Source organism: Harpia harpyja, chromosome 14, assembly GCF_026419915.1.
Source record: "Harpia harpyja isolate bHarHar1 chromosome 14, bHarHar1 primary haplotype, whole genome shotgun sequence".
NCBI classification, from domain to species: domain Eukaryota; kingdom Metazoa; phylum Chordata; class Aves; order Accipitriformes; family Accipitridae; genus Harpia; species Harpia harpyja.
In genome coordinates this window covers 12158259-12170189 of record NC_068953.1, presented here as the reverse complement: position 1 = coordinate 12170189, position 11931 = coordinate 12158259, and the positions used below count along the sequence as shown (strand labels likewise).

Below are 11931 nucleotides of genomic sequence, written 5' to 3'. Positions count from 1 at the left end.
CCCCCTCCCAGTCCAGCTGCGGGGGTCAGGTCCTGTCTGGCCTGGTAGGGAAGGGGAGGCCAGCAGCCACCAGCTGGGAGAGGGCCCGATCCTGTCCCTCTCGGCGTCCCCACAGGTAGGCGGGGGGGCTCCGCCCGGCCGCTCCCCCCCTCTCCCCGCCCCATGCCCACGGAGCATCCCCAGCTGCTGGGGCGCGGGCAGCCCCGGCCTTCCAGCCCCGCCGGGGACACAGAGGGACGGGGGGGGGGGGGGTGGAACAGAAGGAGGGCCCATCCCCGGCTCCTCGGGGAGGCTCGGGAGCCCCGCGGCGGCGCCGGCGCCCATCGCCGCGGTGTCGGGCCGGGCTCCGTCCCTCTCCCATCCCCCCCCCCCCCCCTCCCCGAGGCCTGTGCGTGTCTCTGGCTGAGCCGCCAGTGGATGTCGTTGTTCTGTTCCTTGAGCGCGATGTCACTCCTTTAGCATGACCTCAAACGCGGCGGGGGCTGGGACCGCCAGTCATTCTCCGTGCGAGAGCCGGGGCGGGAGGCAGGCGGGACCCAGCCCCGCCGCCAGCCGCACTTTTGTGGTGCCGCCGCCGCCGCGGTCTCCCCTTTCTCGGCGGGGCTGGCCGCGGGGCGGGCGATGCTCCGGGCTCCCTGAGCCGCTGCACCGCGTCCGTCGGCCAAGTCGCCCCGCGGAGCTGCGCGCTAGAGCGGCGGCTCCCCTCCCTCGTCGCCCCGCGCCGCGCGGAGGTTGCGCAGGATGCCGCGGAGGGGCGCGGAGGCGCCGCTGGCCCTGCTGCTGGCGGCGGCGTGGCTGGCGCAGCCCCTGCGTGGCGGCTACCACGGCGTGAGCATGTTCGCCGTGCAGACGGCTCAGCCCGACCCCTGCTACGACGAGCACGGGCTGCCCCGCCGCTGCATCCCCGACTTCGTCAACTCGGCCTTCGGGAAGGAGGTGAAGGTGTCGAGCACCTGCGGGAAGCCGCCGTCGCGGTACTGCGTGGTGACGGAGAAGGGCGAGGAGCAGGTCCGCTCCTGCCACCTCTGCAACGCCTCCGACCCCAAGCGCGCCCACCCGCCCTCCTTCCTCACCGACCTCAACAACCCGCACAACCTGACCTGCTGGCAGTCCGACAGCTACGTCCAGTACCCCCACAACGTCACCCTCACCCTCTCCCTGGGCAAGAAATTCGAGGTGACCTACGTCAGCCTGCAGTTCTGCTCGCCGCGCCCCGAGTCCATGGCCATCCACAAGTCCATGGACTACGGCAAGACCTGGGTGCCCTTCCAGTTCTACTCCACGCAGTGCCGCAAGATGTACAACAAGCCCAGCCGCGCCGCCATCACCAAGCAGAACGAGCAGGAGGCGGTCTGCACCGACTCGCACACCGACGTGCGGCCCCTCTCCGGCGGCCTCATCGCCTTCAGCACCCTGGACGGCCGCCCCACCGCCCACGACTTCGACAACTCGCCCGTCCTGCAGGACTGGGTGACGGCCACCGACATCAGGGTGACCTTCAGCCGCCTCCACACCTTCGGCGACGAGAGCGAGGATGACTCCGAGCTGGCCCGCGATTCCTACTTCTACGCCGTCTCCGACTTGCAGGTCGGCGGGCGATGCAAGTGCAACGGCCACGCGTCGCGCTGCGTCCGGGACCGCGACGACAGCTTGGTGTGCGACTGCAAGCACAACACGGCCGGCCCCGAGTGCGACCGCTGCAAGCCCTTCCACTACGACCGGCCCTGGCAGAGAGCGACGGCCCGGGAGGCCAACGAGTGCGTGGGTGAGTCCCACGCCGCGGGCACGGACACTCCGGCAGACGCGGGGGGGATAGGACGGGGAAAGGGCGCTGAGGTCCCCGGAAGGGCAGGGAAAGGGAGGGGAGAGCGGAGGAGCCGGCAGGGGACGGGGAGCGAGAGGCAGGGGGACATCCAGGACCCGGCAAGGGACCTTCAGGGACGGGGAGGGAAAGGTAGGGGGACATCCAGGATCCGTCAGGGAACGGGGAGGGAAAGTAAGGGGGACATCCAGGACCCGGCAAGGAACCTGCAGGGACGGGGAGTGAGAGGCAGGGGCACATCCAGGACCCGGCAAGGGAACGGGGAGCGAAAGGCAGGGGGACATCCAGGACCCGGCAAGGGACCTTCAGGGACAGGGAGTGAGAGGCAGGGGGACATCCAGGACCCGGCAAGGGACCTTCAGGGATGGGGAGGGAGAGGCAGGGGCACATCCAGGGACACGGCGAGCGAGAGGCAGGGGGACATCCAGGACCTTGCAAGGGAACGGGGACCGAAAGTCAGAGGGACATCCAGGGACACGGCGAGCAGCGCGGGGACGTCCAGGGACACGGGGAGCGGGACAGGGACACGCAGGGAGATGGAGAGCAGGGCACTGAGGCACCCGGGAGCGTACGGCAAAGGAGGGGACACCGAGGCACCCAGAAGCGCGGAGCAGGGGAAGGCAATCGGAAGCGCAGGGGATGGGACACTGTGGCGCCCGGCAGCGCAAGGCGGGGGACACTGAGGCACCCGGGAGCGTATGGCAAAGGAGGGGACACCCAGGCACCCAGAAGCGCGGAGCAGGGGAAGGCAATCAGAAGCGCAGGGGATGGGACACCGAGGCGCCCGGCAGCGCAAGGGGGGGGACACTGAGGCACCCGGGAGCGCACTGGTGACAACATCGAGGGACGCCGAGGTGCAGAGCGGGGGGCACGGGGAACTGGGGATCACCGGGCGGGGGACGGCGAGGCACAGGAATTTGGGACAGGGGATACAGAGACCCCCGGAGGCGTGGGGCGGGGGACACTGGAGGCACCCGGGAGACCAAGGCAGGGGACAGCGGCAGACTGGGAAGGGAGGGGCAGGGGACACTAAGGAGCTCAGGAGAGGGGAGAAGGGACACTCAGGAGACCGGGAAAACACCGTTCGCGTTCGGAGAAGCGCTGAGGAGCCCCGTCTGGCTGGGAAGGGTCTCCCGTCCCGGGCTGCTCCCAGCCGGGGGTCCCGCAGTCCAGGGAGCGGGGTCTGGTCCGGGCGTCCCGGAGCTCGCCGGCAGCCCTGCTCCCTTCCCCGGGACACCGGCTCCGAGCCCCACCGCAAAGCCTCCAGCTCGCCCGAGAGGCTCCGCGCCCGGACGGGACGGGGACGGGCTCCGGTCCTCCCCGGAGAGAAAAGGCGGCCGGGCGCTGGGGAGGGCAGGTCGGCAGAGCCTGCGGCTTCCGTCGCTGCGTCCTCAGGGGGTGCGGGTGGCCCCGGGGGACGATGGCGGGGCGGCAGGGACTCGGAACGAGCCCCAAGGCCGAATGAGAACCGGGGAGCAGCCGGTTCGCTCCGTCTCGGGTCGAGAAACCCGCGCCGTCCTGGCTGTAAGCGAGCCCCAGCCTCCGGGCTGTCCCCGAGGGGAGACGGGGCGTCCCTCGCCTCTGCCCGGGGGGGGGCAAGGGCGAAGGGTTTAGGGTGCTCTTCCCCTTGAGTCCCCGCACATCCCGCAGACGGCTGCCCCCGATCTCCCAACCCCCTGCGCTCCGGCGGGATCCCCGTGCGCTGCCGCTCCCCTCCTCGCCGCCGTTTAGGGGGCCGGTGCCAGCCCCCGGGATCAGCCGTGTGCCGGTGGCTAGGGGTGACCCAGCCCCGGGGTCTGGGGTGCGCCCCGGGCTGGGCTCGGGTCTCCGCGCCGGGACCCCCGGCCCCCGGAGCGCGTCCCCGGCACCCGCCGCCCGCCCGCCGCCGCCGCCTTGTTTACACGGAAAACACGGCCCCGTCTTCCAAAATATTTGCAGCTCCGACGATAGGAAAAAAAACCTCGGCGAGCGGCCGGGGTTGGGCTTTTTTTTTTTTTTTTTTCCCCCTTCTCCTCCTTTTTTTTTTTTTCTTCCCAAATCACAATCAGATGTCTCCCTTGCAGCGAGCGCAATTTCTTCCCCTCCGCCTTCAACACCGAGGCACGGCCAAGCCTGGGTTATCTGGCGGGGAGAGCGGGGCCCGGTCCTGCAGCCCGGTGACACCGGGACACACGCAGTGGCGGCGCCGGGGGAAGGTGCGGGGGGCCCGGCAGCGGGCGGCGGTGCCTCTGCCCCGGTCCGGAGCCTCCGCTCCCCGCCGGGCTGCGGCTCAGGTCGGGGCGGAGCGGGGGCGGCCCCGGGGCGGTGGCAGCGCGGGGGGAAGCGGCGGGGAGATGCCGTTTCCCGGAGGAGAAGGCGGAGGGTGCCGCTCGGATGTGCCAACAGCACCGGGCCGGGCTTTATCTCCGGGTTTGCTTTGCTTCTGTGCCGGCAGCGCTCGGGGATGGGACTCTACGTCTTGATTATTTCCCACCGCCGCCCCAGCGCTGCCTCTTCCTCAGCAGCAGGTCCAGGGGGGCAGGAGGGGCTCAGCTCCCCCCAGGCCTCCGTCCCGTCCCACAGACAGGGACCGGTTCCCCGCCTGCAGAGAGTTACCGCTGTCAGCAATGACATAAAATGTGGTGCGATCTCAGGGTGCTGTTGGACCCTTGGTCTAGTCTGCAGGGTCCTGAAGTGCTCCTGAAAATGCTCAGTTACTATGCTGGCCCCGTGCACTTACCATCCTTCTCCCTTCCAATTTGCTTCCAATAAAAAGGATACAAGTTCCCAGTTTCCAGTAAAATGTGTGACTTTTGTGCCAGGCTTTGCATTTCAGACCATGCACAGTCCTAGCCACGGCAGACTTCTGCAAACGAAAATCAGTCAGTTTTTTCCTTTTCCGCCAGCTTTGCTGGGAAGTGAATGTTTTGCAAGGATGAAGCTACCGTAAAATAATTTTCCCCGGCCCGTTTCTGCTGCACATTCCCTGGGGCCATACCTATCAGTCTGCAAAACCAACCATGGCCAAACAACTGCATTGCCCTGCCAAGCCCACACTGCCTGGAATAATCCCCCTAGATAAAGATCACAATAACCCTATTCAGCTCCCACCCACTTGCTCCTGACCATCGGCCCACCCTGGTTTCTCTCCTAAATCCTGAGAGAAAGTCAGGCTTTGCGGTCACCCGAGGGCTACGGACCCAGCCTTCGCTGGGCAGAGGCAGGGGATGAGCGGTGAGTTGGTGGTGATGTTGCCGGCTGCATGCTGGAGGGATCTTCAACCGCTTGAGAGGGAAACCAGAGGAGGCCAGACCCTCCTGAGCAGCAGTGGTGAGGGGGTAGGTGAATTAGCCAAATTAACTGAATTTACCCCAGGCAGTGGTGTAAGAACTGATTACATTTTTTTCACTGAATTTGCTCTTTTTTCTGGAAAATTGTTTTTTTCAACCAGGGAGAAAAATGATAGAATGTGTCTGCTTTGCTTAAAAATTTGGGTGTTTTCTTTGGTAAGCCCATTCCCCCTGCCAAAACCGAATCTTTGTTCCTATTCATGCTTATTTGGGGCTGAAAAAGAAACGCGCTGGAGTTTCTGACAAAAAGTCAAAATTTCCCACGGGAACGTTTTTCGCCAGCCAGATCTAATTTTTCTTTATCACTTCTTGTTGCCTGCAAGAGCCCAGGCACCGCACACGGAGAGGACAGGGCCTGGCCCAAGGAGATGTTCTCCAGGGACCTGCTCCTGCAGAAGGATCCCGGCCAGCAGAGCTTTTCACAGATTCAGGTTCCCATCAACTTTACCTGGCAAATAACTCATCCACGTAGAGCTTGGCCTTATAGTCCGGCTTTGGCCGGGCGCCTGGGAGCTAACATGCTCCAGGGAAGACACAGCTTGGAGACAAGCTTGGAGGTCTGTTCTCCATCCTCCCTCTCTCCAGCACCGTTGGGCTGGCTCCATTTGCTCAGCATTGGGCCAGCCCAAGCCCCATGTCTCCAACCCAGTTTGTCCTGATGAAGCTTCCAGCTCCCCTGTGAGAGGAGACTGCAGCTGGAAAAGGCCTGAGCTAAATGTTGTCAGAGCTCAACTGCTGGTGAGCTTGTGTGGACACATGAAAATGCAGGCAGGGGCTTCGACCTGATTTAGTGACATCAATAAAATGCAGTCGACACCATTCCACAATTTCTCATGAACCACGGTGTTATTTTGAGTGCTGGCAATGAACACGCACAAGCACTGCTTTTGAATACTCCCTTTAGTTTGCATAAAATACCTTTGCATTTGCCTTGGCCAGAGAAAGCGCTACTAGACAAACCCAGGCTGCAGCCCACTGACAGGCACTTTGAGAACAACCTCCAGACTCCGTTCCCAGTGCCGGCTCTGGTGCTTTGCAGCCCTCTCCCCGCGGGGCCGGGAGATGCACCCGGCACCTGCACGTGTGTCTGACGTCAATGGTGTTCGCAGGTGCTGGGCGCCTCTCGGCTTTTGGCCCTATGTGATGCCTAGAGAGTGTTTAACAATAACAAGGGCGATTGCAGTGGGAGAAAGGAAACATATTGTGTTTTCAGATACAGGATTTGGCACAAGCCGCACGCGAAGCCTGGTGTTAGACAGGCTCTGCTCCGCCGTGTGCACTGCAGTAGGGTTCCCAGGCTGGGATGTGTCTCATGTCAGAGCAATTTGCGAGCAAATCTCTCCTCCAGCTAAAAGGAAACTTCATCTCAGACACAGAGGGGACCAGGAACTACCAGAGAGAACAGCCTGCCAAACACTCCCAATGAAAAACTTCCTTCCAGACAAACCTGGGGCTTTAGCATCTCAGTGGCAGTCCAGGGAGGTCTTTGCAAGGCAGTGCTTACTAAAACAGCTGGTGGGCTCCCCTCCATCCTCATCACAACCAGGGAAATCACATTCCTCCACAACAGCGAGCTCTTCTTGCTCTGGTCCTGCAGAGGGATGTAAGGACTGTAGGATTTCCTCACAGGGAGTTCCTGATGTCCCTTATTAAATTTAGGTGATCCCATTTCTTTAGCCTGCATTTATCATCTCCACTTAAAAAAACCCTCCACGGTTCTCATCCCATCTGTAACCGTTTTCCTCAGGGTTGGCACAGCAGGGTGTTGGGTAGTCCTATGAGATGCTTCCTTCTCATTCCCCTTGGCCTCCAAATGGGACAAGGAGTCAAGGTGGTGGTTACTGATGGCTTTGGGCCTGCCGGAGCATGCCTGCAGCCGTTGCTTGGCTGGTCGAGCAGCCCCCAATGCCTGTCTGCAGGGTCAAGGCACCCCGGGACCGCGCAGTGGAGCAGGGAGACAGGGCAAGTCCTGGGGCCAGTGATGGGTGACAGTGGTTCATGGTGGCTGAGACCACCCATCAAGCCAGGAAGGACTGGGCTGGTAGGAGATGTCCTTTCTGCTGTCTTCTCCTCTCTCGTGGTGTTTCAGGGCTTTGCAAATGGTCCGTCTCAGAGGGGGACATAGAAAGAGAGGGGTCTGTCTGTGGCAGAGTGGGAAGTGGAGTGGGAGGTAGGGCCAGCAGAGCTGGCAGAGACCTGGTTGGGCAGGGGCACATGCATTGATTGCACCCTCTTCCCCTTCGGTTCCTGGCACCATGGTGGGATGGGAGTCAGACAGAGGACTTAAGTGGCTTTGTAAATCCCTCTGTGAGGAGAAGGGGGGGTCTGAGTGTCCCTGGCATTCACCCTGCTTACCTCTTCCAGAGGGATGGGGAAGGTTGCAAGCATCCCTTCATCACCTTGTAAAGCAGCGCTATCTCTGTCCGACCAAAGAGGCTCTGAGCACGATTTCCAAGGTGCCCATGCGGGATCCCCAGGGTGCCCATGCAGGATCCTCAGGGTGTAGCACCTTCCGCCCATCTGAGGCAGATGCTGCTGCCTGGGGCTGGGCAGCACAACACAACTATGTCCCCAGCTTAAGCCAGCCAGGCAAGGCTGAGAGGTGGATTTTGGAGCTGCTGTGTGCCGATATCAGCTGCTGCTGAAGATATTAGGATTAATAGTCATCATTTCTGATATCCAGGCTTGTCTTGTCCCCCTGTGCCTCAGTTTCCCCATTTATAGAGAGTAAAGTGGGGCTGTACAAAATGCTTTGGACTTGGCATAAGAAAGGCATGAAGCAGTATCACAGCACCCTTGTGTCTACGGAAACACTGCAACTGGGGTGGCTTCACCAGTGACATGGCACCAGCCAGCAACTGGAACAGACCCTGTGCAGGCTGGACCTCTCGTGGCACCCTGTGCCATCCATGGAGCTGCAGGTCCTTTGCAGCCCAGCCCTGGTTCAGCTACCAGCGGGTTGTTCTGCATGGGGAATTGCACAAGCTGTGGGTAACACTGTATTGCTGAGCAGATGGGTGCTGTAGCCATAGAAATATGGGCCCATAAGCTGCTGAGACTCCCATTGTAGCTTCCCAAGTGGGCCTTGCATGGGCAGAGCTTTCTCACAGGCTTTTATTCTCAGGAAGCTTAAAGTTAAACTGATTTCCAACAGAAAGGTTTTTACACCAACAAACAAACAAACAAAAAAGCGCAGTTAAGGCTAAAACAAAACCAGGCTTGGCACTCTGGGTTGGACACTTGCCTTCCCTTGAGCTTGTCCACGGCTAATCTCTGCCCTCATCTTTCTGGGCCAAAGCATGTCATCCTTATTCAGCCTACGCTGTCCTCACTTCGGCAAACTCCCCGTGACCGCCCGGGGGGACGTGCTGCCTCTCCCAGGATGGAGCAAGAAGCCCGTGAGAGTTCTTGAATCTCCACTGCCTGCAAGGATCCTGCTTGTACAAACACTCCAGGGGCTCTGGTTTTCATACCTGGCTGGTGAGGTGGGTCAGCTGGGATGCGTGAGCCCATCTTTGTGTTCTTAATGTATGTCCCCATCATCCTTGGGGATGGGGGACAGACTTTCTGACCATGGAGGGTTGCTGCTTTCTTTGGCCCTAAGTCTCTTCTGCCTCCCTTTTGGGATACCCTGCTTTTTGGTAGAGTATTTTTGGAGGATCTTGCACTTTTTACGGGCTGTTGTGTGCTGGGGTTGGGCTGTGCAAGCAGAGTTTTCCTGGGGATCTTTTGGAGGATTTTGGGGTGCTGTGATCTGTTTCTTCCCCAGCCAGTTTTGCCTTGGGGGACATGCAGGGTGAAGGAGATCTTGGATCAGAATGACTGGAACCAGCTGGTTACCCTCATAGCATTGCAGAGGTTGCACATAATTTTGCCCCGTGTTGCTGTCAAACAGCAGAAATAATCCCAAAACAGCCCCAGGACCCACCAAACACCACATCCAACCTTTCCTAGAAAGCACTGACACACAGGTCCTCACCACAGCAGGGTTGAGCCCTCAACATGTGGGGGGGATTCACAGCTCCCAGACTCGACCCCACCCGTATCATTTATTTGTGGTATGTTCACGGTTGCACCAAACAGGTCCCCCTGATTTTTCAGGCAGCAGCAGGGGAGGTAGAGGTTTTGCTGCCAGGATCAGCTCGCACAGACAGCTTCGACCCGGGGAAAGGGTTCGGCAGTGGCAGATCCCAGCAGTCACATCTGCTTCATCCCCAGGGTGTCTCCGGAGCGGTGGCTGCCGTTTGGCCTTTGCCACTGCAATCAGTGGGGGACATTTCCTTTGCATGACCCGAGCTCCCCTCCCCGAGCATCCCTGCCAGATCCCTGCTGCTTCCCGCAAGGCAGCGTGGCAGAGCCGGGGAGCCTGGCACGGCCGCGGGGCTCAGCCTGGCTCTGTAGTCTGGTGTTACGGGGGAGAGGGCTCTGTGCCTAAGCGGGAACCAAGGCACAGCTCATAAAAAAACAGGCCAGATCCTCAACTGGTGCAAACCCAGCTCTGTGTGGTGGCAGTGTCTCACCTCCGCTAACCATGCTCCAAAAAATCCCCTGACGGCTGGGATGGGGCTGCCTGGCTGAAGTGACGGGCAGGCTTTTAAAAAGATATCTGTATAATAGCCTTCATTTATAGGGGGATTAGGATGCCCTGGGGACTGATAAGGAGCCAGGGAGGCTTTTCCTGCTCTGAGCCGGTGCAGCCGTGGAGGCTGTTGCGGGGAGCAGAGCAGGGGGCTCGGCTGCTCTCGCTCCGTCCCAGGCGGGAGCAGCCCGTGTTTGCAGCAGAGATCAGTGGCACGAAGGGGCTCAGCCACATGCCGGCTGTGAGCTTGCATTACGCTCAGCAGAAGGCAGGGGATTAACTGGTGGGGAGGAAAAAATCTTGGGGTTTTTCTGGTAGATACTAAAGAAAGAGGTGCTGACCTGGGAGAGCACAGGCACCCATGTTGGCAGTGGGCTGGGGATGGAGGAGACACGCAGCTCAGCTGGGAGCTTGATTTATGGATTTATTTTGAACAGCACTGGCTTTAGGGGAGACCAGAGTTTAAAAACTGCTGGAGTGGTATGGCCAGAGAGACTGCTTCGTCCTGGGGCTCAGCGGGGATGGTGCTGGGTGCCCTGAGGTCTCAGCTGGCACTGGAGGGACTGCTGCATCGACAGCACCAACCAGGCACAAAATTGCTGCTGCTCACAATATGCATCTCCTGTACAAAGTGACTGCTGCAATGCTGGGGAGTGCAGCAAGCAAAGAAAACAATAGATAGGGAAAAAGCCCAGTTCCATGTCCCACACACAGCTGTGAGAGCAGGGAGGGTGCAGGCAGGAGTTTTCCTTTCAAACCTTTTCAAAGTGTCTTGTGAATGATGGGAGGGTTGAACATTGTATCTGCATCTCCCTCCTTGACAGAGGGTTGGAGGCTGGGGAAGGAAAAAAACCTCTATTTCACTCTCTCCTGGAAGCGCAGCGCCTTTCTAAATTATTTCACGGAAGGTTATGGGCTGGAAGGGACCTCTGGCTTTCCCCACCAGCTGTTGTAACCCAGATTATGGGATCACCTGGAGAGGGATCCCCTCTTGCGCTGAGCCCGGCGCAGGGACAGGGTGCCCCGGGGTGCTGCATGGGGAGCAGCAGCCCCCAGCCCCACTCCTGTGATGTGCCCCTGGGGATGGTAGAGCTGGTAACAGTAAAGGATGAGCCCAGGAGACCTTTGCCATCTTCTGCCAAAAATGAGCAGCGAGAAGGAGATAGTGTGGGCAGGCGAGTGGGAATGCCAGCGCGGGTGGGGGCGAGCAGCCTTGGGACTCCTGGCTTGAGGGTCAAAGCTGCTGCATCTCCCCTGTTGAGGGAGAGGAGAGTGGAAAGCCAGGAGCCTACACCTAGCACCGCCAAATTCACCTAGAAAAGGGCAAAAATGATGTGAGGGGCAGGAGCAGCTGGGGCACTGATGCAGGCTGTGAGCAGCTGGGCTCTGTGGGTTTGTTTTACAGCAAATTTATTCTTTTTGACCTGTTGCGGGGAGCTGCTGGGATGGGAAACACTTTCTGATGGCGGAGAAGTAGACACAGATTTGACAATGGTGTATGATGGAGCGGGAAGAGTGCTCCCCAATTTCTCAGGGTGCTAGGGAGTGGAGGGATTTCTTTCCCCACACTGTCCCAGGTAGGAATTAGAGAAGAAACGCAGGAGGAGAGCTGCTGGCTCCGCAGTCCCCACTCCGAGTGCCCACTCTCCAGGCTGCGTGCTATATCTGTGCTGGGTCTGTGAGCTCCCAGCTTGTGCGAGGCGAAGCCCAGCCGTTCTGTCCCCGATCACCGTCTTTATACATGACTCTGTACTTCAAGTTCACAGATTTGGGTGAAAAGATGGATGAGGAGTCCATGTCACCTTCTCCATGGTATTTCAGAGCCATCCATCACCCAGATCCCTACCAGGCTGCACTCTGCAGCACCACATGGATCACCGTGATCTGTACTTCATTTTGACCGAGTGTGACTATTTTCATGGCAGCTCCATGGGGCGAATTAATGTCCCTTAATGTCAGCCATCTGGGTATTCAGGATCCAGTCTTAGGCAGTCAGACCATAGTGGATGGAGAGAGCAAGGACAGAGCATCTGATCAGAAAAAGGGGGTTTTTTACACCCACTGGGGAGTGCCCAGTGCATGGCAGCCCAGTGCAGCACCTTGGTTTGCTCTCACAGCCCCAGAAGTACTTTCCTTCAGGGTCTAGGGAAGGGCTGAGCCACATGTGCAGCGAGGTGGGAAGGGGTGAGGAAGACCACGTG

The 11931-nt window shown here is 59.9% G+C and overlaps 1 protein-coding gene across 2 annotated transcripts in view; it reads left to right on the top strand.

The window, feature by feature from the left end:
• Window positions 1-397: 397 nt before the first annotated feature.
• The window catches only part of NTN1 (netrin 1), a 108367-nt gene continuing 96833 nt past the window's right edge, over window positions 398-11931 (top strand). For both annotated transcript variants that reach the window (XM_052808748.1, XM_052808747.1), the window contains exon 1: window positions 398-1765. In XM_052808748.1, the coding sequence (XP_052664708.1) occupies window positions 742-1765 (1024 nt within the window). In that variant the 5' untranslated portion in view covers window positions 398-741. The remainder of the gene's footprint in view (window positions 1766-11931) is intronic.